Raw genomic sequence first — 27,533 nt, forward strand, 5'->3', positions numbered from 1 at the left:
TTTTAGACAAAGATTCTCTAAACCACCTATGGAGGTATGCACCGATCCACGGACCTGATACTGAATTTTGTTGAAGAAGAAATACCACAGTCACAGATTTGGAGTTAACTTGTATAGATCGCCATGACTTTTTCTTCTTTGTACCTGGGGCAGTAAAGCTGTTGAACTGCTTCAGAGAACAAACTTAGCCATCAGTTTTCCCTACAGTCTAAGGCTGGGTTACTAGACAGATCTGGTTAGGTTTAGCAATGACAGCAGATAATTTCTTGAATGTTTTCGAGTTTCTGATCTTAAAGTAACCACCAAAAAAGAGTTATCTTATTGGAAAAGTTCTGGTATTGTGAAGTGGAAAGGGCCAGTGAATGGTGGAAACTGGCATGAGAAATACTTAACTTCTATGTGGTTTTTTATTTATTATCCGAGTGACTGACGGTAAATGATATCTGCTGTTGACTGTTTTTGTATCCGATGGTTTATTTTCTCAGTTTCTTTGTTAATTCTAAAAAGGTAAAAAATCCTTAGTAGCTGGGTATTGTTTCTCTAGATAAAGGATGAAGAATATTGCAGGGTTGCCAGTTCTGATGAATCATACAACCCCAGGATTCAGTACAGTAATAAAAACATGAAGAACTGCACCTTTGGGGGATTTCTAGATTCACCACACACGCTTTCCTTTGAGGAAAAGGGAATGGGCAATTACTTTCATGACGTGGAAGAGGGAGAAGAAACCTCGTCCTTCACGTCTAATTTGTCTGTGCAACACCATTTGTTAAAAAGAGTATAAAACATGAACCATTCTTAAACACAAGGGGGTGAAGCATGCCTGCAGTCGCTCCTGCAGACATGGAGAAAGATTTATAATTTGAGGCCTAGAGAAAGAGCAACTCTAGAAATGTTAGTGCAATGACAGGTATGAAGCTGGCAATATTAGTATTTTTTGTGTTTTGGGTGATAAGCTGGACTTTGATATGCCAGGTAACTTGTCCTAATATGTGTGACAGGATCTGTTTTTCTAGCAGGAATGAGCAGTGTTCAGAAATCAAGCTGGAAGGCATAAAAAGAAAAAAAAGCCATAAATAATTTAAGCTACAAAAGAACTATGCCAATTTTGAGTATCAGATTTAGGTGTTGTAACTTTTTTCCTAGATTTTAAATTCTTACCAATAAAGGGATCAAAGTGGTATAGCGTGGGGTTTTTTGGTGTTGTGTTTGTTTTTTGGGTTTTTTTTTAGGATAGAAAAGTTGCATTTTGCAGAAGGCTAGGAATCTGTTAAGCTTACCTTGGTCAGTTGATACTCTGGGGAACAAAAACATTTTAAATCTGGAAACTACTATTTTGAAGAAGAGTTGGTTTGATTGTTCTAACAAAACCATAGGTCTATCAGTAATCATCATATGAATTGTTTTGGCACTAGATGTCTCTTAACTGCAGAAGAAAGTGTGTTATATATCTCTTCTCCGGAAGAGAGACATGGTGTGCTGAGCGATGCACAAAATAATTACAATCTTTTTAGCTTGTTACATCTTTTATAAGGTAGTTTTTGGCAGAGGTTGTGTCCAAAGCCAGAAAATATTGGGATCTACTCCAGTTCTGATCTCCAGTTTGCCTTCCAGTATTTGTACATCTTCAACTTGGTCTTTTTCAGAGGGAAACCATTTGGATACACAGCACAAACATGAGATGGGGTTGGTTGTTTTTTTTTTGTTTTGGTTTGGTTTTTTTTTTTGCAGGTGGAAGTTTATTGCTTAGAGAAGGGTTGCTGAATACCAACATGCAAACACCTTCTTGTCCCAGTGCCACCTTCCTTTTTAAACATAATTTGATGAGGTGATGACTTAGACTCAAATGGGCCTTCAAGCTTCATGAGTGTGTTTTGAGCTTTTTCTTTATTTTTGCTTAGCATCTTTCTTCTCTGAAATTAGTATTTCTTGGAGTAATCTTGTCCCTAATTCCTCAGTGCTCAGTAGCAACTCCTTTCTTGCCTTCCTTTGTCTGAAAACCTTTGTTGTTAGAAGTGCAGCTTCTATAGCTTTCATCTCCTCTTTCTGTTGCCTTGGGATTAGGACTTTGTTACACTACTGAAAATGCCTTTGGTGGCTCTGACCCAGGCAGAGTATATAAAGGTGCAGGTGAAAAGCCAAGTTGATTTAACAGGTCTCTTATCACAGAGGGTTATGTCACAGAACCACCCCTCTATGCTTCTGGTCATATCCTGCTACCGATTCTTGTGTTGATGTTTGTGTGACTGCACAGAAAACGGCTGCAGCTCAATAATCACAGAAAAGCAGACATTCACAAGAAGGCAAGTGTTCTGTTGAGTTAAAAAAAGGTGACAAATGAGCACAAACATAGGTGAGAGTGAGACTGCCCCGTAGTAGTAGAGAAATGTATGTACATCTACGCCTTGTGGTGCTGAAGTGCTGCTGGTGGGGACAATGTGATGCATCTCCACTGATGAAAGTATTGAAAAACATGCAAGACACTAACTTCCAAGGACTTAATGATTGATGATCCTGCCTTGGAGCAAGGTCAGCGACTAGAGGATCTGTCAAGATTCCTTACAGCTCCGATTCTGTGATCCTTAGTGCCCACCTAATCGACCTCCTGACTGGGCAGAAGTTGTGAGGTGTTCAGATCAACTTGTACTGCAGGACCACTGCAGGTGGTGTTAATAAGTATACTAGTTACCAATTATGCACATCTTTTGAAACATTCATCATCTCTGGCATGTTACCATCTTCCTTTCAAGAACTTGGATGGTACATTTGGACATAGTATTACCAGGTCTGTCATTGCACATTAGTGAAGTGTTATGTCTAACTTTCATGGTCATCCTTAAAACAGCAAGACACAGTTGTTTCCTGATGCCTTGTTCTGTTCCTGGCTGCGCTTCACATTGGGATTTTCTGTGTCCTGTACTCCGTAGGGTAGGGATCTGTGCCCAAACATAGTGGTTTGTGCGCTTAGGTGAAGGAGCTTTATCTGCGATGGTAGTATTTTTAAAGGCTTCCTTTGCTCTAGAGTGGTGAAAGAGGTGGAGAGCAGAGGGTCTAACAGGCCTCCTGTGGTTCTCCTTGCCTTTTTTTTTTTTTTTTTTTTTTCTCCAAAGCAAGTCAAGAGTCAAGGCCTGTTTACATAATTCTATGTCTCTTTATGAGGAATAACCCTCATCATGAGGGTTATGTATAACTGGAACAAGGTATTGTTCTAACCCAGCTATGCATACAGGTGAGTCAAGGCAAATACTTGTATTAGAATTACATTAGAGCTGTTTTTGTTTAAAAGCTGTGCAGCCCTCTATCTCTAAAGTGCCTTTTCTGTTAGCAAAAAGGAAGTTGTTGGTATAAGCTGTACTTCTAATGGCACCTTTTAAAGTGTGTATTTTTATTAGAATTTTAAGTTGCAGTTTTAAAAACAGAATGAAAAAGGTAGCTTTATGATATTTCATGGTATCTGTTCCTAAGGAGCTGTAAGAGTCAGGTCTGGAAAAAAAAAAAAAAGTATTCAAAAATATATTCTTGACGTTCTCTTTCCTGTGCAGATACTGAATGTTGGGTGGTGATGTCAAAGAGTAGGAATATAGTGTAGCCACTTTGTATACAATGGAGAATTTCAAAATGCGGGGGAATGGGAAGTCGGAACATAGCTTGGTTTTTGTTTTAAGGTTGCTTAGCATTCTCAGACAAAAACCTTTTAAAATAGGTTTGTCTAAATGAACAGTAGTTTTTCAGATGGTGGTCATAGTCTGATTCACTGATGTTTTAATATGGAAAAAGTATTTCCATGGAGGAATTTCTGGAAGACTTCAAATAAAGTTTGCATGTTAGTAGTTTATAAAGGTAAATGGAATGAACAGTTCAACGATGATCTTACACATAAGACATCAGTCTTGAGCAAAGTGGTAAGACGGTTGAAGCAAGACTGGACGAAGAAGTTGCTTTATAAATGCCTATTAACACATTTCTTGTAAAACAAAAAGCTTGTATCATCTCAAAAATAGCCTTACTTTGAAGGCAACAGTCCTAATCCTCTAAAATATTTGAGCCTGTATTACACTTTAAAATAATGCTAAACTGAATCAGTGTAATTCACTGTGGAAGTTAAAAGGTTTGAGTAGTGTTAGTGTAAATTCACTTCCGTTGGGCTTCAGGGGTTGTGTGTTGATCCCACATATTCTCGTGTAAATGGCTGCAAAGAAAGGGTGTATTTATTTTTTGTTAAATGGCTTGTGGTCTTGGAGGGGGGAAATAGAATACATTTAGGTCATACAGACTGCAGATTTGACAGTGCTAATGGACTTGGATGTGAACATGTTTATCTAGTAACAAAAAGGAGAGGCCGTACTGTAGCAACTTCAGTATCCTTCAAGTCACTCTAAAAGCGCGTGCATGTGAGCAGCTTTAGAGAGCTGGTAACACCTTGGGGTGAGAACTGGGAAGAGGGTTAGCAGAGTGTTACACGCTGAATGAAAGTATTTATGTTATAAAAAGTTCAATCAGACTGCAATGGCTCAATGTAGAGTAGCAAGAATTACTTTCAAATGAAACTGATCATTAAAGAGAAAGGCGAGGAAGAAGTTCAGTATAGTCTTTGTTTACTTTGACATGAAAAAGTTATGGTGGGTTTTTTTTTTTTCTTTAATTCAGAATTCTTACAGCTCAGAAGATACTGTAATGCTCCAACACTGGATTTAGTTAAGTGAATAAAAATCAGATTGGATGCAAGTTATGTGATGTATATAGAACAAATCATAGCATATCAATGTAAGTGACTAAGTCTGAGGATTAGAATAAATTACTAGGGCTGTAAACTGAGACTCCTTGTTTTGTTTCTAAAGGAAAATCTTTCTTTACTGCTTACTTCCTTACTGCTTGCAGGACTATAATACTGTAGAAGTAGAAGGATGTTTTTCTCTGTAATCCACATCAGTGGAGTGTTTGTGTTAGTCTTCTTTACAGACATTTAAGTAGTTGGAACATTTTCAGTAGTATAGTTCAAAGCTGAGCCCTACCATCACATTTCTCAAATTGGTTTTTTTTAAAAAACTGTCAGGTACTATTTCCTTTGCATGAAAATTTTCAGAAGCAGTTATCTTTACTTTGTAGGTTTTCTTAGCTTGGTAGTAGAGTTAGCCCAGGCCCCTTAGATCTAGCTTTTGGAGATTTTTTTTAATTAACTTGTTGCTTTCGAAAGTGGGACTGTGACATCTCAATTTAGGATACATTTCTTTGACTAACTGTCAATAAGAATCACTCATTTTTGCATCCTTGTGTGTAAGAATCCATAACTATTTAATTTGTCACTTCAGATATTTTACAGAAATTATTCTGTACTTTTAAAATCATATTTAGTTCTTGCTTTGGAAAATTCTGTGGCCAGTGATTGCTTCCTGTTATTCTGTTTGAAAAGTAATGCTTAAAATCCATTAAAAGGAACAGTTTTTGAAAAATGTGTATGTTGTCCTATCTTGTTTGGTCTACTCTGCTACTTTAATTCAGTTTACAGTTTGGGGTTGATGCTCACTGGGACTTCCCATGTGTTCGGAGGTCAACCTCTACACATGTGTTAACTTTTTATTCAGTATTCTGTAAGGCAACAGCAAATCATATGCCTCAGTAGTACCTTTGTCTGTATATTCATCGCATCTTCCAAGGTGTATAAGAAATCATGATTATTCCAGCAAATGGTGCATTCATCTGTTTGCAAGGGGAGTAGTAGTAAATATTCAGATAATCATGATGGAATTAAAGCTTTTATTTATTGATATACTTTAATAAAAGGTACCTTAAGATCCATGGTACTCTAATTTGAGTTGTTACCCTGAGCTCTCTTTCCACCCCCCTGCTTATGGGGCTTGTTGAAGTACTGAAAATGTTCTTTTACTAACAGCTGAGTTTCATCTCCTTCCCAGGTATTTTAAGAACTTCAGAGATTTTTTTTTTTTGTGACAACTTGTAGGTGGGATGGAATGTCAAAAAGTAAATTTCTGTTATTTTTAGCAAACTGTGAGGTCTGTGTTCAGACTGAGGTCTAAATCATGCAAGTCCGTCTTATAGTGCACAACTCTGATGCACCACACCCATCTCAATGATCTTCAAAAGAAAGGAAAACTGAACTGTTTTATCTTCCTTGCTAAGCCACTGTAGTTACCCTTTGTTCAGCAGCTACTTTCCTTGAAAGTCTTCTACTTTATCTAGAATATTGCGTGGTTTTCCTAGATGAACCCCTATCAGTTGTTCAAAATACATCACGCCTCCGGCTGACCTTATTTTTGGTTTCTAGGCATAGTTGTTCCTGGAGTTCATTGAAGTATCTCTCTGGGTGGATTTGCTGTCCTACCTCATTTAGATATGATTGCCTGGATACCATTACTGACATCTGAGAAAGAGGCTTTAATCAGTTAATTGCTCTTAGAAGAGCAGGGACAAGTGGAAGAAATTGTATTCTGTATAAACATTAGAGGAAAAGATCTTAGGGAAGCCTTCTAGAAGCTTGAAAAAGTCCAAATATTGCATTTTAAACTAATTAGCATCAAACCTTGGATTAATGTTCATGAAGATGTTGCAGGATCTTTCCATTAGCTTTATTTAATTTCCTGTCTCGTTGTAATGAGCTTTACTGCGGGATCACAGGCTGAAGAGTGGGTCAACAAGAATATTGGCATCTTTTTGTTGTTTTAGAATATCTGTTCTGTGGTTTTGGTATCTTCTGAAGCTCTCGGGCTCTACAGAAGTGAGTATGGTGGTTCTAGCAGGGCCTTGTTCCAGTATTTCTGCAGGTTTAGTAGAAGTTGAATGGCTGGCTGATAAGGCTGGAGGTAAGGGATCCAGGTTAAGCAGGGACATTGTGTACTTAAAAAATGTGGACTATAAACCTTAGTAATTTTTTTTTTTTAATTTCCAAAATCCAAATTATGACATTCCCTTTTATCCCCTGCATGCACATGCCGTTTTTCTGCATTTTTATCCTTTTAATATTAATACATGGGAGGAATGTATTACAAACATCTGTGCCGAATTTGTCTATGCCAAACCCTGGAAACAACAAACCAGTCCAGGATGTACATTAGTGTGCTAACCCCGTGTTCCTTGTGACAATAGAAGGATGTGGTCTTTGTCATTAATGTTTAATAGTAGTTTATTAATGCACAATTTCATCTTTACCAATTACATGGGTTCTCCTCACTTGAAACTTTTCATAATTTTATAGTTTGTCATTTAACTACTTAATTTTCAATGTTACTTGATGTCAGTTGTCTCTTTTCAAGAAACAAACAGAAAATGTTATAATATGGACATCTAGCTCCCTGCAAAACCTGATCTGAAACAAAAGCATATTTGAAAGACCTAGAAAAGGATGTGAGTAATAATTCAAAAACTTCATGTATGTAAAATCTGAACTTAAATTTTCCTCTTCACTACTTACAAAGCTTACTTAAGGATTTCTATTTTAAACACATAGGAAGACTATAGACTATAGTCAGCATGTTTCATTTTCACTCTCTAACATAGCTTGTCGAAGCGCGGAGTGTTAATGGGAAAGAAAATAGCAATTATTTTCTTTGGAAGTAAACCACCCTCAGAATTTAGGGTGCTTTTGGATTTTTCAAACATTCCTTTTAAAAAAAAAAAAAAAAAAAAAAAAAAAAAGGTATTTTAGGACATGACATTGAGGGGCTGGAGCGTGTCCAGAGAAGGGCAACAAAGCTGGTGAGGGGTCTGGAGAACAATGCCTATGAGGAGCAGCTGAGGGAACTGGGGGTATTCAGCCTGAAGAAAAGGGGGCTGAGGGGAGACCTTATCTCTCTCTACAACTACCTGAAGGGAGGTTGGAGCAAGGGGATGTCGGTTTCTTCTCCCAAGGAACAAGCGATAGCACGAGAGGAAATGGCCTCAAGTTGCACCAGGTGAGGTTTAGGATGAATATTAGGAAACATTTCTTTTCTGAAAGGGTTATCAAACAGCAGAACAGTCTGCCCGGGGAAGTGGTGGAGTCGCCATCCCTGCAGGTCTTCAAAAGATGTGTAGATGTGGTGCTGAGGGACATGGTGTAGTGGTGGACTGGGCAATGCTAGGTTAATGGCTGAGCTCAATGTTCTTAGTCTTTTCCAACCTAAACGATTGTATGATTCTATCCTGTGATTCTATGACTGAACATTTCTGGTTACAAGGAACAGGTTATTTATTGAAGTCCTTAATGCTCAGAGAAGGTTATTGGTGTGATCTGTACAGGGAAGATGCATCTCGGAGGAGGTTTTCAGGGCTTCATAGTGAAAATGGAAGGAAATATTCTTCATTTCTAAATTGATGTCTGGGTTATTGAAAGCTTTTTTTTTTTTTTTTTAAAAAAAAAAAGGTGACTTACTGGCAGTTTTAAATTAGTAATTAGGTCCATATTTACCAATGCTTACATCAGAGGAGTCTCCTAGCATTCCCCAGACAACCTGAAAAGCTTGTTGAATGGCTTGCTAAGCTTGATAGAAAATAATTAGTGAAAGGGTGGGTTTAGTCTTGATTCTTTTCTTGGGATTTTTATTTCTTGGTTCGAGGCTTCTGCTGCCTTACCTGATCTAGAAGGCAGAATACAAAACCAGCTGTCGATTTTTTTTTTTTTTTTTTTTTTTTTTTTTTTTTTTTTTTAAGTAGTACTCATGCAAGGCTATTCTGTCCCATTCAGGCTGGAATTGGAATGCTTTTATTCTTTTTTTACATAACATTGATTATGTATTTTGCTTCTTTTGTGGTCTTTCAGAAACAGTGCTAGTCTTTACCTTGAATATAGTGCAGCTGATACTTAAAAGAATACAGTACCAGAATTTGTAGCTTTAGAAACATGTAATTTAATTGCCTTAAGTATAATTTTTATTCCTTTTTTTATTCGTTTTCCAGAAGCCAATAATATAGGTAAGGTTAATTTTGCATTTGCACAGTTGATGTGTGAAACGCGCTTTTGTGAAACAACTGGTAATCGGAGCCTTTTTTATATACCTTGCTCTGTCAATATTAAAGGGGCCTACAGTAAAATGAAAAATAAACGGCAAATCAGCTCCACTGAGTCATGTGGGCAGGCTGGGCCAAAGTGCCTCAGGACCATTAGCTGGTTACTGTAAGAAATGAGAAGAATTTCCCAAAATAAAGGATAATATGTATGCAATATCAAATGGATTTAAATTAGTCAGGAATAAGTTTATACAATAAATTAGAAGAGGTTTCTAAACATCAGGAATAAATGGCCTTTCAGAGAAAACAGATAAGCGGGGACAAAGAATCTGGACGCCTTTGCTAAGTTTGTGGAAGGAGTGGAGTAAAGAAAACAGCCACGATTCTGGAAATCTATGCCATTCTCAATGGCCAGTCTGATCCTTTGAATCCGGAGGAACTTGAAAGGAGAAAAGATATCTGTGCTTTTGGGGTTGTTTGCATCTTGCATGTTAATTTTCTGCCGCAACTGTTTTGTTTGTGTTCAGGAAGAAATTATATTTAATCTTCATAGTAAGAGTTTGCGTTTTGGAGCTTTTTTTCCACCATGAGATTAGCTGTCTCAAAAAGGGTACACAAGTGCTTTGGGTGGTACCAGCATACCTCTGCTTTCTGGCTGGTGTCAAACCTGCATCTAGAGCAACGCAGATGTCACAGCAAATTCCCAGTCAGAAAACTTTCATCCAAATGAATTGTTAGGGAATATTGGGGGTTCATTTTGCTGTTCTCCTTCTCCAAGAGCTTGGTAAATTACCTGCTGCCTGGGATAGTCTGAATTTTATGTAATGAATGTGCTGCTTATAGGTATTGAAGAGACCTTTGATCTCATAGCTCTCTTCCAGCGACACGCCATAGTTATGTCTGTTGGCCTTTTACTTTAGGTTTCAAATGTAGGGGATTCTAAGAAGCAATCTCTGCCAGATGTAAGTTGGAAATACTGAGTGTGTGTTAAAGTTACTCTTCTGTGTTACTGTCTGTTGTCGGGCTGCTTGCACTTCCCTCGGTGGGCTTTTCTGGTCCTGTATTCCTAAATTAGCTACTGTGTTTCCAGTTATTTTTTCCCTTTGATTTAGGAACTCAGCTTTTGGTGCACTTTGTTCAGGGATTTGTTAACCCAGGTAACTACTTCTGTCCTCTTCAGCAGTGGGGTAGATGCTGGCTTTTGGTTCCTTTTTGTTCCTAGAGAAGGCTTCAGGTAATGCCTGGCTTTAGGAGAGACCTTTTCACACTAGGCAGAGTAGTGTGTTACTAAATTGAGCGTATTTCTGTCTTAGCTCGGTGCATCTAGAAAAGTGACTGTAAGTTGCATATACAGAGAGAATTGTATCTCAGTGTCCAAGTCACCTTACCTATTACAGTTCTGCTCAGACTTGTATGTAGAGCGGGAACCCTTAGTTAAACGGTTTTCATCTTAAGCTTATAAACCATGTGACTCTTCAAGCGATTATCTTCTGTACTGATGCGAGATAGGAATCTGGTTGCTATCTGGGCTCTTTGTATGACTCAATTTAGACTGAAAGTGTTCGGTGACCTCTGCTGTGATTCAGGTGCTACTGATGTAATTTAAAATACGTTCAAAGGGGTTCCTAGTTATCTTGATACTGTGTAAAGAATCCAGATTGACTGAGACCCAGGGTACACATTTGGCAAGATTTTACATATTTGGCAAGTTTTAGGCTTGAAGTGATCCTGGTTAGCTACAATTCAGCTGCCTTCCTGCACATAAAACTTATGGGCTTTCTTTATGTTCGTATATGATAACATCTCAGTGTTTGAAACTCGGGTTACGCTCAGCCCCCATACTTGTGCTTGATGATGGAATTATTTTTCAACCATGACCCAGAAGAAATCACTGCCAGAGAAAACAGCCAGCATGATAGCGGTAATCATGTCCCTAGGTGTTAGGGAAGATGCATGAGGTTCCCTTTCCTGTTGACGTCAAACTGCAGATTTGTTTCCTTTAATTGAAATTTGGGATCTTCCTGGTATCCTGAAAGACCTCATCCCGGATATCAATACTATGACACTACAATTTTTAGGAAAAACAGTGTGGTGTCTTTCTACTGTAATAGCAAGTAAAACCTGTGTAGGAACACACAGTGTGAAAAGGTTCTTATGAATAAAGTGTTCATTTTACTCTTTTGTTCAGTCTTCATCTTTCCATTAACGACTTCATCTTCTTTATATAGCAGGATTCAGATTTTTTTTTTTTTACTAGACTTAAATTTTCTCTTCCATCTGAATTTTCCTCTAAAAATAATTCTATTTCCAGGTTGCTGTATTTACTTCAGCAAGAATCCTCCAGCACAGAACTGAGAACAGAATGCGCAGTGGTCCTGGGAAGCCTTGCAATGGGTACAGAGAATAATGTCAAATCCCTTCTAGACTGCCATATTATCCCAGCGTTATTGCAAGGTACTTTTCCGTTAATGGATCTATGTTACTAAATGTTCCCAAAGTACTCAAATAAGCAAAGATAATGAAACTGAATAGTAGTTTTTGTCTATATTTATAGGATTACTTTCACCAGATTTGAAGTTTATTGAAGCTTGCCTGCGATGTCTCCGTACCATTTTCATCAGTCCTGTAACTCCAGAGGATCTACTATACACAGTGAGTTGATGCAGGTTATGATGTCCTTTTAAAACCTATGGAGTTGGTTGGAGTGGAAGGTCTTGTTGCCTGCAGCAGTAATGAGGACTTGTTTGACCAACACTGTTAACATTCCTCACCTACGTTTAAGGCATCTGGCTCACCTAACATTATAGCATTATTTGCTATGAGATGGTTGACGAGGTAGCACACTGATAAAGAAAAAAATTAAAATTTTCAGGCTTCTGTGCAATCTTAAGGAGTAAAAACTGTCTCTAAATGATATTTACGGACACCATTATCACAGCTGTATTGGCAAAGTTTCTGAAACTTAAAATTTTATCCAACACTCGTCCTGCACCAGATATGATGGTTCTTGACTAGTTTTTGCACTTCATATGGAAGAGTTTTACCTCCAAAATTTCTCTGCTTTTAGTTAACATACGTGTTAACTTAACTGACAGGAGGATAGAAAATGTCCTCCACCATTGCTATAATCTTGATTTCAGCTTGGCGCATGTGAGCAATGAGGCTCTTAGTGCTGACCTTGGTAAGGTGACTGGGCAAAGCCATCGATGCGGAGCCCTCTCTGAAGGCAGCGCTTGTTTTCCATGACCTCAATTTTAAAGTGCAGTGATTCCGAATTTCATTTTCTAATTAGTCCACCTCATGAAATTTTTCTGCAGCTCTTCACATCTTGCCTTTGTATTTAGTACGTGTAGATAGTCAGCCAGCTTTGTCCTCCACTGTTCACTGCCTTTTTTTCTAGTTGATTTTTTGATTGTTCAGCAAGGAAACCCTCAAGTCAAGTTGTACGTGGCACCACTGAAGTCACCTCTCCTGTGTGATCTGAGAGTTTCCTCTTTGTGTCTCTCTTCCTTCCTTTGACTCCACTTCATGCTCCCAGATTCCCCCAAGTCAGGCTTGAAGAGTTCATAATTGCAGGGGCATTTGCTTCCTGCTCTCAGCATCCAACCAGGGCTTAAGATGATCATCTCCATTAACAATCTATACTTCTTCCTGGGGATCAGTGCTCAACAGAGACTATTAATTGCTCCCTCTTTGGAGGAGAGATTTGATATCTTGAAGGGAGAGGAAGTGGAAGAGTGTGCACAGAAATGTGAAAGAACCAGCATTAGCACATAAATTGCCACTAATGTTGTGGGAACAATATGCCCAAGATACTGGATTTTGTCTTTCATCCTTTGCTTTTTCTACTGCACAACAGTGACATCGGAACTCTGCTACCCCATTCCTTATTCAGGCAAATGTGATGTCCCTTAATTAACCATAGCTACAGAAAGTGATCATCTGGTGAGGGTGCCCTTGTTCTTTAGTTTCAGCTGCAAAACCCATTTTCCAATCTTCCATTCCAGTTGGGCACCTGAAAGTTAAATATTTTATGACTGTACTTAAGGTCCTATTTCTGCAAAGGAGCTTCTTTTCTTGCTTGTCTTGTGGGGATACCCAAACACATGCTTTCAAAAGTAATGAATGCAGGTCCTTTGAAAAGAAGAGATATTTTTCCTATCTGTTGGAAGTTACAGCCACAGCCCCCACTGCTGCAGGCTGCATTTTACAAGGCAGCAGTTGAGAAGTTGTCTTTGCAATTAAAGAAATAATTATGGTCCTAATCAACACTTTATGGCAGACACTCCACTTTTCTGACATTGAGAATAACGGGAAGAAATTAGAGTTCTTGTTTAGCTACCCCGCTTCCTCTTTGTTTCTGATCACAACAGCTCCAGGGAGACCATCACCATTTCCATATAGGTTCAGACCTTGAAGGAATGAAAGAGCTTATTCAGCAGCCTCTCAAGTTCTGCCTTTACCAGATCCTGTTTTGGAAGCAAAGAGACTAAGTTTGTCAGTGATTTTTTCATTCTTGCCCAGCAGCTCTGGAGAAGACTTCTGAAAAGCTGGTTCCTGAGTTGTATCTAAGATGGAAACTTTTCCCAGAATTTATTCGTGGTTTGACTGCATGGAGGAATGCTCTCTCTCAAACCTTGGCCAGGACTATTTCCAAGACAAGATATTATGTTTTAATTCAATGTCTCCAAGGATGTTACACTCACTCTAGAGGTTTCAGAGGACCTCTCAGTTAAGGTACAGGATGCACAAGTGCTTTAAGGAGAGTGGCTTAAAATATTTCTTTCTATTTGTAATAGGTTTGGGAGAGAATAAACATAAAATCTCATTTAAAAAAAAAAACAAAACCATGCCATCCACAGTAACCTGGATATTCCTCTCAGCAGAAATGCTGGGTGTCACAAACTACATCTTTCGTCTTGAACCTTTGCTTATAAACAGGAGCTTGAAAGAGAAACTGCTGGCAGTTTTGAGCAATTATATTCAGTTCCAAAGACAAAATAGTTCTTCAGAGGTGGAAACATTTGGGCTGTTCCCTTTAGGAACTTAGGATCTGTGCTGAGAAAATGTGAAGACCCATCTATGCGTGTGTTGAGCTGAACGAATACTGAGCTCTCAAAAAGGCCAGGCTTTTGGTGTCTGATACCAAGATCTTACTACAAGTTTGCTGCAGAGCAGTAAGTTGTATGCAGACATGCTGTGCCAGGTAAACGCATCTTGCGGAGTCTTCTTTCACTGGAAGGGTGCAGCCGCTGGTGCTGAGACGGATTTAGTGACCATCCTGCAAATGGAAATGAGGAATGACATGGAGTCCCAGGGTGAGAGATCTGTTGAAATGCAAATGTATGTGCAGACTTGTTTTTTTTTAATTAAATTGTAAAATTATATTTGGAGGTGTTTTGTACATCTGAACTAGCCAGCTCAACATAGCTAGGTGTGTTTTGGCTTGCTGAATAGATTCAAGCACCAGGTCAAATACAGTTTGACTCATAGCCTGTTGCTTCATCTCTTGCTATTCTATTTAAAAAAAAAAAAAAAAAAAAAGAATGGTTTCAGTGCCAGAAACTCTTTCCAGTCTGTGAAGGTGTTCTGAATGTTTCCTTACAGATGTTCTCAGCAGTGATCCCATTTTCCTTCCTCAGTGGGGCCCAGATACAATTTTATTCAGAAATTGCTAGATGTGGCTACTATGCTGGCCTTGAAGGAAGAGGCAGGTAGCAGGTATGTCCTCTGCTGTGAAGCAGTCTGTCCTTACAGGAAGGTTGGAGAACTAAGGCACCGCACAGGATGACTTTCTCCCTGCTGTTGAGTCAACGAGGAATGAAGTTTTAGAAAACTTTTAGGAAACTTAGAAGCCTTTTCCAGCTTAGGTGAGCTGGTAGCATTAAGTGAAAGGCATTCCTCCTTACTGTTCAGATTTGAGATGGAAAACCTAACGTCACCTGGTGATCGACCAGGCTCGATGAAGGGGAGGAGGAGCAATTCGGAGGACAAGGGGAGCAGGACCGAGCAGGATATGTTACACTGATTAACAACCGTGTATTCAACGAGCAATGAAACCACACTGCAAATGTACACGTGTTCCACCGTGGCTCAGTGATGTGTAACTACTAAAGAAGGAATCCAGGTCATCTTCTAATGCCTTACTCCTTTCATGCCTCCTGTTTGTGTTGGCTGAGCCCATGCAGCAAGGCTTAACGTTCTCTAATCGGAACCGTTTCCTAAAAATGGGAACTGTAAAATGATGAATTCTAGCTTAGAGAGCTTGAGTTTAAGTTATTTGGATGAATATAAGAATTTTCAGTTTGCTGGGGAAAAAGAAATCCTCTGTTACAAAGAAATGTTTTAAGAATAGGTCTTGCAATTTTTGTTTTAATGTTAAAAAGGAATATGAAGAAAGTAGGTAGGTATTGGGATCCGAGCAGGTAAATGCAACTCTTAATTCTCTCTTTCTGAATTCTGTTTGGTCAGTAATTTTGTTACAATACACGTGATGTATAGTTACTTGTCCTAAGTTGCCTGGAACAGACATTTTAATGGATTTGTGAATCTCATTGTTTTAACTGCAAATTATGAGTGGAGACTCAATGTCGCTTGCTAAGGTTGCTAGAAAGATCCTTTGATACCTAGATATTAATACGAAAAAAGGTGAAATGATGTGTCCTCATATTGATGCATAATCACTATTCGCATTTAGTTGGAAGTCAGTAATATCCACACATCTCTTTATTCTTTCTAGATTCTTTTCTGATAAACATACCAAAATTATTATAGAAGTTGGGATCTATTTTAGCGGAATCCAGGGGCAAAATTAACATAACTTTCTCACAAGCATTAAGGAAGTGCTCTTGCAACTTCCCAAGAGTTTGTAACCTTTTCACACCCACAACATTTCTGATTTGGTGTAATAAACTGAGAAAGTGTATAAAAGATATCTCCAAAGAATCGCTTCTCAAACATATCGTTTTATAGTCCAGAATATCTAATAATACAGGGAACTCTTAATCTGTTGATTGCGAGGGTTCATTAACCCTTATCATATATACAACATCATCACTGGGGTCACAGTGACACCAGAAATGCCCTGTCAGAATGTTTGGTATCGGAACAGACCAGTCCACAAACGCACAATTAAAATGCTTTTCATGATCCAATATGAACACTTCCCTATCCAGACACTTACCATTGGGCCGTGATGTTGCACTGGTCAGTAAAATGTTATCTTACGTAAATCAGCTGTGTGCCATTCTGTTCCCAGTTCTATAACTCTACGGTAGAGCTTCCAAATGCTTAGAAGCTTGATTTCTGTCCACTTACATCTTTACCAAAACTCTCCAATCTATCAAACTGCAGCCAAAAATATTTGTGTGATCAACACTGTTGAAGTTCTAGGTGAAACTGAACTTTGCATGGGGGTGTCACTGGCTAGGATGTGAGATAAAAGTTTGTTCGTTCCTCGCCTGGTGTTAGAGGCAGGTAGAGAGATGTTATGCATTCCTCTGTGTTGAATAAAAGAGTTTAATGGAATAATTATTTTATTCAAAGATGAAAGTGATATGTTTTTATTCATAGTTTGGGAGATAAAAGCAAGGATATGGGAAGATATGTTCTAGTAGAATCTGTGAAAAGTAGCATCAGAAATCTTCACTTCTCTAGCTTCAGGTTGATTTCCAGTGGCTCCTGATGTACCAGGTTGCCACCTCGCACTTTTTAAAGATTTCAAGTGCATGTTAATGCCCTTAGTTAATGAATAATAATCTAAATGTTGTTATTCTTGTGTATTTTCACTGAAATCTGATTTTCAGAAGCAATTCCACCACTTCACGTTTAAAAATAAAACATGATGCCAAACCTTTTCACCAGCTTGAGAGAAGGAGAGAAAGTCTCATAGCCTTTTATAGGACCGCTTCAGAGCTGGCAGCATTACTCAGTATCCAGACGTGCGTTGGTCATGCGATAAAGGTGACAGATCATGTGAGTGAATTGTAGTCATTGCCTGACAAAAATGCAGGTCTGTACCGGCCAGTATCTCTCTGTAGACAAGACAGCCGCACAGGGCGGTCCATAAGAGTTGCCAGATTGATGCGAGGGTCAAATCTGGTTGTGGGCTCATCACCTATGATTTAGCAAATAAATTAGTTGCTACTCTCCTGGCTTTCTTTTTCTCCCCAAGAACCTGAATAGATACTGACACCTATAAATTCTTATCTGGAATTTCCTGGTTAGACTGAGAGAAAACCAAATTTAAGGTAAGGACAAACACAGTTTTGAAGCAATATATAATAGTAGATGCTTATAAATTAGAACGCAACCTATTTGGGGGAAGAGACCAAAACAGGACAAGGATGTTTTCTTCCCTTTGCTGCCCCCAATCTAGGTTTTCTGCCTGCTGACATCCCCAAAGTTTGCAATGTTGTATGGTTTTCTAGATCATGTAGTTAGAAAACCATATGTTACTAACATTAGGGAACACTGTGTCTATGCTTCTTTAATAGTGGCAGTTTGAATCCTTTGCAGCTCATGGGGATCTCCTCTGGCCAAGGATCACTGAGCTGGTGCAGATTTGTTCGCTCAGCTCACTCTGCATAAATTTCTTTAGTTGTGAATTTTTGGGCCTCTTCTCTTTGGCAAACACACCATCTCTGTCGATTTCATTAGACTTTAACTTTTAGACCAATGTTTACATCTTTCTGGTTGCAGTTTTTGAAATAAGCCAGATGACATAGTGATTTCCCTGCAGAAAATGTCAGGTCTTGCATCTTACATTTTGAACCTTCTTTTTTTAATCTTTACTGCCTCTGAACCCTGAGGTGTGTCTCTTCTCTCCACACTGCCCTCCTGACTTCTTGATTGTTTTCTCTAAGGTGCGCTTTACCACTGCTAAGCCTCTTAGCATGTATATATATATGTTGTGTTGAACACTAATGTGGCTTGGTATCTTCAGCTGCCTAAGATTTACAGAAAATGACAAGAATCTGTTTTAACGGGTCAAATGTGTTAAACCACAGAGGAATCCTGGGTATATTGTCTGTTTTGATTTAACTCAAAGAAGGAGATGCTTAGAAGTTTTGGGGGCCTGCTATGACTTTGTAAGATTGTAACATGTTTTTCTTCAGAGCAAGGTTAGCCTGTTAGCTGCTTCTGTTTGGTTTCTCATGGACATTTGCTGCTCTGCTTGGCATGTGCCCAAACCCCACTTAGTTTACGCACCACTGCAGGCTTCCCTCTGTCAGGGAGAGTCGAGGGGCACTTCGTTATGGTTATGACCATCAGCGCTATTACAACATACTTGTGGATTTAATGTCCACTATTGCCCTGCAACCAAACCAGTCCCTTGCAGGCCCTTGGGTTCTGAAGTTGTGGAGAAATAGATGTGCGTGTTTAGATGCCATGTGTAAAGGCGGAATGTCAGATAGGGTCTGGTCAACAGTGGCTCTAAGAATACTGCTTACAGTAGTTTGTCCCTTGCTTTTCCTATGCACACAAGCATGCAATATATGGCTGGTGTGTCTAGGAGAACTTCAGTTTCTAGTAAGTAACTTTCTCTCTGTAGGATGCTGAAATGGCAAATGAGGCTGTTGCACAGTGATCCTCTCTAGTTATCGACAAACAAGCACTAGAAACAGAAGTTGTTTTTATTCTCAGTGTGTCTCTTGGCTCTGTTGTCCTATTGTTTTCTGTGGAGAACAAGAAGGCTACATTGTTGGCAGCAAAGCTTTCTAAAATAAGTCTGCTAAATTATATGTATTTTTAAAATATATATATAAATATTAAAAATAGCAAAAATAAATATTGCAAAGCTTTGCCTAATCTCAAATGTATATACAAATAGGAGAGACTTATACATGTTTGTTTGGCTAATATAAAAAAGTGATTGGAAATTTCCCAACTAATTGGGAAATAAAGCTTTTCATAAACAGTATCTCTGAAGCTGCAGTCATTAAAACAACTGAGTTGGCGCTACTTTCATTACTGTAAAAGTAGCTGAGAATCATGAAGATTTTGCTCTAGTTTTAATCCACCTCTCTCCGTAATCAGAGGGTTGAGATTCATCATTCTCCTGCAGGTAAAAGGAAGAGTCTGACTTACTTGTGTAGGGTCGATATAGCATAATTTCTTTGGAAAAGAAGACTCATCCAGTCTTTCGTCTCCCCTGTTCAGCATCCTTTATCTCATGAAAGTCATTTAGTTTACCACCTTTCCAAACTGAAATGACCAGCGTTTTCTTTTAACATTACTGCAGTTGCTGTCACCAAAATGTACTGGTGAAAGTAACAGGAAAGCTTTAAAATGTTGTAATTTTGTAACTTACCACAGAGCTTAAGTAACTGGATGCATTTTCAGAATGGAACTTCAGTATAATGATTTTCTTTTGCTGATTTATTTGGAATTCTCTGTCATCACGTGTACTAATAGATCCCTAGTGTGTGTTTGACTCAAAGACAAAGGAAATTATTACCCCTCATTAATCAGTTAGAAGGTGAGTGCCACAGAATTCAAGGTGGACTGTGCATCATTCAGTCTAGCACCTTGTTCCCCTCCCTGCTCATTTCTACTCGGAGCTGAAATGAAGAGGTAAGTAAATCACACTTGTAGTAAGAAAATGTGAAGACAACTCCTGGAGTAATTTCTTTCAGTGACCATGTTTGCAGTCAGTGTGTTGTTTGTTTGTTTTTCCCATTTCTTGATTGTTTTCTCACAAAGGAAAGATTCTGGAGACAAATCCCAGAAGTTTCATACCTAACTAGCATTGACCTTTTTATTTTTTTTTCTATGAGGTTTTGTCTCAGAACTGTCACTCATGCCTTGACGTCTGCCCTGTACTACTTTAATGGTCTTGTCCATACAAGTTTCAGTGGAAAGGAGAACGCTGCAGAATCAGGAGTACTCTTAAAGTAACAAGCTGTGAACAAGCTATGCTGAATTATAGTGGTAATACTTTTTTCTTTTCTGACTTGTTTCCAGGATGCTACAGTTATCTCCCACCTCATGGCACTGCTCAGTAGGTCTCGATATACACAAGAATACATATGTCAGATCTTCTCACATTGCTGCAAAGTAAGAAAGAGAATACATGTTCTTTATGCAATTTACTGTCTTTCTGGCATATAAGAAACTGTAAGATGATACTGCCTTTTGTGGCCGGAACACTAGAACAGTAATTACTGAACTGTTTTTGCTCTGGATTTGCTGACAGATTTATTGGGGTTGATACATGTTTCTCTACAGTAAAACAAAATATGCAAATAAGTGCTTTTTTTTTATAGGGTGTGTATCTATATTTATACCTTTTGGCTACTAAACAAAGTTAACAGTATAGGCAAATATCAGTCCTCACTACGATCAGCTTAAATCTTGGAAGACTTATTTTTTTCCCTAGTAGTCTCAAGAGAGTGTGAGCATCTCTTTGCAGAGGTCTTGCACGTGCTTTGCAGACAGCTGTTTTAAACTTAGAGAATGTTTTCAAAGAGGTTCTGTAGGTTAGAGGAAGAAAATTGCTCTTCTCAGCTGAGCTCTACTAGTTATAGGTTTATCCAGATACGTGTTCATTCCTGCTATATAATGCAATTCTCTTGATACGGGAAAACTAATTTAAAAACAGCAGCAACCCCACCCCAAACACAGAGGTTTTTGTTTTTCCTTCCCCCTCCCCCAGGTTTCCACACAGTTTTTTATATTATTGTTGCATTTTTTGGGTAGTTACTGTACCCATGGGTTATACAGTAACTGTATCAAAATAAGTCACTGTAGGAAATCAGATTTGTACAGGATCTTTCCCTTTTAGAAACAGTTTAAAAGCTCATAGATGCTATTTATCCCCCATAGTAACAAATGAAACTGTTCCAAAATTTATGAATTTGTAAGTATTTGCCTCAGAAGAATATCTTTCTACCTTATATCAGTCGGTCTTTTGGAACTCTGAATTATTTCTTTGTTAAAAATGTATTTTTCTCTACCTTAACTGTTATTGATGAACATTCATCCAATTGTATTTCTTCTGTTAAGTGAAACTGAGGACTGAAAACTGTACAGTTAATGTGATATAAAAATATAACTCAGCTGCTAATATTTGTAGAACTGTTTAAAGAAAACATCAAGACAAAATCCTACACTGGACTGTGGAAGTTCAGATCTGTAGCTAATATTGGAAAAAGAATTTGGCATTTTAAGAAAAAAAAAAATGCACGAGTGAGGCATCTCATGTCTAAGTGGCCCTTAATAGGCTGAGTAGCTTGAACGGGTGAAAAATCAGGCCGTGTTGGCTTACAAGAAAAATAACATGGGACTGATTATAGGGTAGTATAGAAGTCAGTTTATACAGCCAGGGGTTAGCTCTGTAGTGATACAAACCCTGTTGGCTGTGTGAGAACTGCTGAGTGACTTCAGGTAATCAATCCAACATGAAAACACTTATTGTCATCTCTTCTAAATGAGTTACTTCCTTGTAGCTCCATTAACTCCTGGTAACTTATATATCAGATATTTTGTTAACAAAGCAAGTGCCCAGTCACTTAACAAGAGTAGAGTAAGGAAGGTCTTACGAACTCACTATACTGTTTTCAATGCCTCCTCCATCCCCCAAATCTCTCTCAAACAACAACTTTTACAGTGAATGTTCTGAAAAATCCAAGTTTTTGGAAAGAAAAAAGTTGATTGCGTGAACAGATAGAAACATGAATGTACAAGAAAAGCAGAGTGATGAGTATGGTAATTAGGAAATAGTTGCATTTACAAAATAAACATTAGATGCATAACAAAGAAAAATGTTTGCGGTTGAGTAAACAGATCATCACAAATGTTTAATTGATCAAGAACTCGTTTCTGTCTTGCCCGGGCAAATGCAGCTGTTCAGCAAAAATCTAAAATGCCCCCTTCTTTCTTTTTTAGTTTAGTTCTTGGGTTTTAGGTCTGACTAAGGTGAATTACTGTATTTTCAGACAAAAAAATACAGCAGAATTTGCAGGGGATTTTCTGATTTATATGGATAGGCAAAGTACATTCTTACAATTAAAAAAAAAAAACAACCTGAAATTTTCAGTATTCACTACATTTTTAATGAAGACTCCATCTTCCCTCCCGAAAAGGCCACGAGTGAGAGAACCCTTCTAATTTTTTCCCGAAGAAATAAGTTACTATAAGCTTTTGTATTTAGGTAAGGCTTAGCATATATTATAAGAGGTATTGATGCTTTTATTTCCCTTTTTCCTCATCTCAGTAGATGTATTAATTAAACTAATAGTGACATATCGTTGCTCCTACCCTCCTGCATACTGTTCTTTGCTTAGACCTTGTGCATCCATTTTTCTTTCTCTTCCTTGCCAGAGTCTTGTTTGGTTGGGTCTCTCAGGTTTCTTTCTTTCTTGCCTGCTCAAATTTCCCTGGAGAAGCTCAGACCTGTTCTCTTGAGCTAGGAAGTCCTTAATTCAGGTTCCTAGCACATTGCTGCTGCTTTCTGCTTTTACTGCTTGCTTTTACTGCTTCTCACTGCGTTTTTAGAGTTAAAATTAACCGATGGAAAACATTGACCCTGGAGAAGAGCCATCCTAAGCAAGGGAAAGTGCTGATTTACAGGGGGAGCAGATGCAGTTATTAACATACGGAGCCAGAATTCTATCAACATATAAGTAAACTAAAATCAGGTTGATGTCCATGCTATGCTAAAGTGCAAGTCAAAATTTACTTTTTAAGATTCTCTCTATCGCAGTTGATTTGTTTCCAGAAAATTGATGTGAATAGGTAAGCTTTACCGTTCTTAATGGTCAAATTGAAAATATAAGGTATGCATTTGGAAACACATGGTTGCATGAATAATTTGAAAAGCGAGTTCTGGAATTTACATTTGAATGTGGTGACATCTCTGCATAAGTAATAATTTCACCACCAGTTGAAAATTAAAATCTTCTGTCTGGAAAAGATCCAGGATAAAGCCTGTAATCAAGGCAGCTTCCTCCCCAGCCCATTCTGAGAATGTTTTCCTATGTGATCTTAGGCCTGGTGCGGGATCCCTGAACCAAGGTACATTTGCATTTAGATGTCTGCTTTTAACATTTCATTGTGGAATGAATTCTTACATTGTTCTCTCCTACTACTTTTTTGAAAATTGACATTTTATGATGGAAAATCATGCCACAAGTGTGATTTCTATTCCTGAAATATTATGTCGTTCGATCATATTTGGAGAAAAAGATCACTGTAGTAGGACTGCCTCTTGGAACTCTGTTGCTGTACCCAAAGAGAATCAAAAGCAGAAGGCCTCGCTATTAAACTTGTGCCTGAGCTGCTGGGAAATTATACGTTATACTCTCAGGTTTTCACATTTATATTTGAAACTGTCCCTCTTTATGGGTTTGTGCTTAACCTGATTGTGCATTGAACTGGCCAGATTGGTGTATGCAAACACAATGTGTACAGATGAGATATTTTCATGTACGTTATGCAACTAAGAATGTCACCTCTGTACATGCGTTTGTCCTGTTTGCACAGAATTTACCATCTGCATCTCATGGAAAAATCACTAATACTTGTGAATTACTAAAACTATCTAGGTCAATATGATTTCTTTTACTTTGATTTCATTCATTTTTTTCACATATTTTAATATCTGTTCTTCAGCTTCAACACTGGCATAGCTGCGGCTTTAAATCATTGCCTCAGCCACTTCTGTGTGCCAATGTAAGTTGTTTTCCTACTTCAACCATGCCGTTTTAATTGCATTTTTTGGTAGAAAGCTCTTGGTGGCAGTAGCAGCTGAAGCATCTCTTAAAGCACCAGATATGTTACATCTAAAAGTAACTTTATGCTTTTTTTCTTAGAGGTAAGGAATATTCTAAAAATGTTATTTTGAATATACGAGGAATCTGATTACAGCTGTATCTCAAATGTGAAAATAAAGCATCGCTCACGCATACCAGGGTGTACAGATGTGCCCATGAACTCAGCTGGGTTTGAACAAAAGATTAAGGAGTGAAGATACTTTCTTCACTTGCAGATTAGTCAAGAAAATGCAGCGAGGTACGATAAATGCTGTCACATTGTAAAAGCTGAGTTTAAACTGTGCATAGCCCGTGCTTAATGCAAAGATTACTAGAGTCATGAATCCGCTTGTAAAGAGATGATTGTAAGTCACAGATCAGATTTCACAAGAGACTGTTGAGGGTTGCAGGCCCCGTTGAGATTTCACGTTGTCTTTTGCAACCTCATCAAGCCTCGTCATACTACAGGAGTTCTGAGAACTTTCTACTCCAGAAATCAGTATTTGTGTTTAATTCCAAACGCTTTTTAAATCTTGGGAAAATATTGACGTATCAGCCATTGCCGACTTAGATCTTGAAGGGAATAAATGGGTGATGGCTGACTAGATTTATGGCTAAATATGGTTGAAACTGAAAGAAAGTAGCAGGAAAATGTGAATTTGTTCTCAAAGCACTGTCACATTCTGTCTGGAAACAGTTTCAGAATTAATTCCCTCTCTTCTGAAGTTAGAATTGTTGAAAATGCTTAATATTACCAGTGAAGAAGACATTAGTAAGTGGGGATCTTTTATATGATTTATAGAGAAAATCAGGAGCTTTTGCTTGTTTCCAGTATGAAGAAGAGAGACATGAGTACTCTATCCATGTTTCTTCATTTGTGAAAACTAATTTCATTGCCTATTGAAGAAAAGAGTGGAAATGATTACTGGAAAGGGACAAATGCTGTAAAAATAAGAGTTGGACTTGTTTATTTAAAAAACGAAAAGTTGATATGCCAGGTGATTACAAAGTAAATGTTAGCAAATCTACCTTTAATACTTAACAATAAGTTGCAGATAGTGGAAACCTCTTACATGTTCTTTTAAAAAAATAAATTGTGGTTTTTGTTTTCCTTTGAAGGGTCCAGATCACCAGACAATCTTATTTAACCATGGAGCTGTTCAGAATATCGCACATCTGTTAGTCTCCACCTCCTACAAAGTAAGACATTAAAATTATTCCGTGTTTTACATGTATTTATGAAAGGAATCCAAATGAAGATAACAAAAACTATGTCTATGCAGATGAACTAAAACTATGAACAGGTATAACGTATATTTCTAAAATAACAGTGGCTTTTACTTGTCCTATGGATTTCTATCAAAACGAGACCTATTGGAGTGCTCTGTAAAGTTAAAATACCATTAATCAGTTAATTGTGCTTGTCTATTTTGATCTCCTGCCTAATGCGGAATATTCTCACAAAAGTATCTTTCAGCAGGAAAACCAATCCTTAAATGGGAATTTCTAGTGAAGGGAAATTTGGTGCTCTGTTCCTGGGGCTTGTTAATCTTATGTGTGGTGCTTTTTGTTTGGTTTTGTTTTTTTTTTTTTTATAAACCCAGTAAGAAGTATGTGGTCTTCAATATTTTCTTACTGAGACTGATAAACTTCTTTTTTCTATCTTTCTGTACAAATTAGTTTTCACCATGATCAGGCAACATTTAGCTCTTTCTCCCATTAGCTGAACTTTTTTATCCTGTATTGTAAGGTGAATTTTCCAAGCTATGTTTGGCTCGGAACCTTTTCTAATGGCTTTGAACCTTCCCTAATTTTTTCAAAGGGCTGCTTTAAAATAAAGAAATTGAAGAGAGATAAAGTTTTCATGTTGCTTTGTCACCAACAAGATACATGTAGCGTTGCATTAAAATACTTGTATTTAGTCCTACCTTACTGGGGAGATGTGTAAAGTAGTCTCTATTTCCTTCTTTTCTGGTTTGGTCAGGCCTTTAAATTCCAGGTGTACGTACCAAACTGCTCTTCATACACTTTCCTCTGTTAATACTCCTGGGATTAACAGCTTTGTTGTGGTCTTAGTTGCTTCTTAGTGTTCCGCAGTTATTAGAAATTCTCAGACTTCTAATGCTACCAATATGTTTTTGTAGAAGACGAGCCATCTCATTCTCTTATTTCTCCATCCAGTTTCTTAATATTCAGCCAAACAAGAACTTAACAGGAAAAGACAGCATTTAAAAACTTTGCCTGTTTTTCAATATTTACAGTAAAGGCCAGCAGGGTACCTCAGATGATTTAGGCAATAGGAACACATCAATAAACAGCAGAAACCCTCAAAATGGGATTTCAATCCCCATGAGAAGAGCTTGTCAAGGACTGCCAAGATAATTCCCTGTCATTTTTCAGTAAACTCTCTTCCTTTTGGTTTTGGGATTGTCCCATAGCCAGCTGATTCTGAGTATCATTCCCATATGGCATGTCGTTTCAAGTGTGCGTCTTCACTACTGGTAAGAGGGACTACAGCTTTTACAGTGGCATTACAGATAATGGTTTCAAGATTATATTTATGTGTTTTTCCAAATGCTTGCATTCCCTATTTCTCATGTAATTATCGAACGAATTACCCTTAAGTAGACATTACTAGCAAAGAAAGTAGTCATCATAGTGATTTGAATATCTGTAATTAATAGAGCAATATTATATAAAATAGTTAACTTCCACCTAGACTTCAGTTGTTCTCATGAGAACATTTACACACACACACCCCTGCCCCTGACTTCCTTCTGGCAGGAATACAGCTTTTGAGCTGTGGGTTTGACTATTCTCAGTGCTTTTTCGATAAACAATCTCTGCTTCCTGCTACTTTGAAGTGTACGCTGTATTCATTAGATTGTCTGAAAAGTAAATGACAAATGTCAAACAAGGCTTTTGTTCTGAGGGCAGGTAGCCTGCTGTCTGTTCCTCTTGGCTAAGAGTTCACTACTGCTGATGAGAAGAGATCTTAACCATGGCTGTGATTAGATATTATAAAATTAATGCACAAAAGTGTGATTGCCTTTCTTGTTGTCTACCCTTGGACTTCCATGTTTCTAAGACTTTTTGTCGAAGAGGGTAGGGTGGACCTAAATTTAACTTGCAGTGAGTGTTTTCTGCAGTGACGGGATTCTTTAGGTCAAAATCTTGCTCCTTTTGCTTTGTTTTCACACTAAGAATGTCATAACAGAAATATGGAAAGACATGGACACAATTTAAATATGTGCAACTTGTAGAAGGTGAAGTCGAAAACTAATGTCTGAACTGTGTTAGACTCTTCATCTGGGAAGATAATGGTTGGACTCCCTGTGTGAAAAAAGAGGCTATAAAGACCTCATAGCCTAGCGTGACTAGGCAACCATGAAATACTGTTTGATTAAACCAAGACATGGCTTTGGACAGGAAGAAGAAGATCCAGCATGAAGCATTTTGTGAATCCTTTTTGTAAAGATGATACCTGAGGCTGTGTAATGGCAGTAAAACTTATTGTATGTATTTGTTTTTAAGATGAGTTTAGAATCACTTCAACTGGATGGTTAGACATGTTATTAAACTCGCCTTTAAAGGCTTCCGAAATACAAATCTCAACTAGCGGTATTTCTGATCTGTTACATACTTATGAGTCCTGGAAAGAAAAAATACTGTTGTTATGATACTTCCATTCTTTTGTTGTTTGCATGTTTGTGAGGCATCACAAGTAAGACCAGTATGTCTGACCGCCTAGTTCCCAAGTTTTATCCTTGCTTGTCTTTTTCACAAATAGTTCACAGCATAGAAGGATAATTCCAACAGGGAGATCACAGGAGTTAAGGT

The 27,533-nt window shown here is 38.0% G+C and overlaps 1 protein-coding gene across 2 annotated transcripts in view; it reads left to right on the plus strand.

Moving 5' to 3' along the window:
* ARMC8 (armadillo repeat containing 8) overlaps positions 1–27,533 on the plus strand; it is a 77,405-nt gene that overhangs the window by 22,382 nt on the left and 27,490 nt on the right. The window contains exons 4-8 of one of the 2 annotated variants that reach the window (XM_082486954.1): positions 11,252–11,394; positions 11,495–11,592; positions 19,906–19,998; positions 23,554–23,613; positions 24,813–24,893. In XM_082486954.1, the coding sequence (XP_082343080.1) occupies positions 11,252–11,394; positions 11,495–11,592; positions 19,906–19,998; positions 23,554–23,613; positions 24,813–24,893 (475 nt within the window). The remainder of the gene's footprint in view (positions 1–11,251; positions 11,395–11,494; positions 11,593–19,905; positions 19,999–23,553; positions 23,614–24,812; positions 24,894–27,533) is intronic. The other variant, XM_082486953.1, reaches the window with a different exon arrangement.

This window comes from Vanellus vanellus (genome assembly GCF_965231255.1).
Source record: "Vanellus vanellus genome assembly, chromosome: 8".
Classification (NCBI taxonomy): domain Eukaryota; kingdom Metazoa; phylum Chordata; class Aves; order Charadriiformes; family Charadriidae; genus Vanellus; species Vanellus vanellus.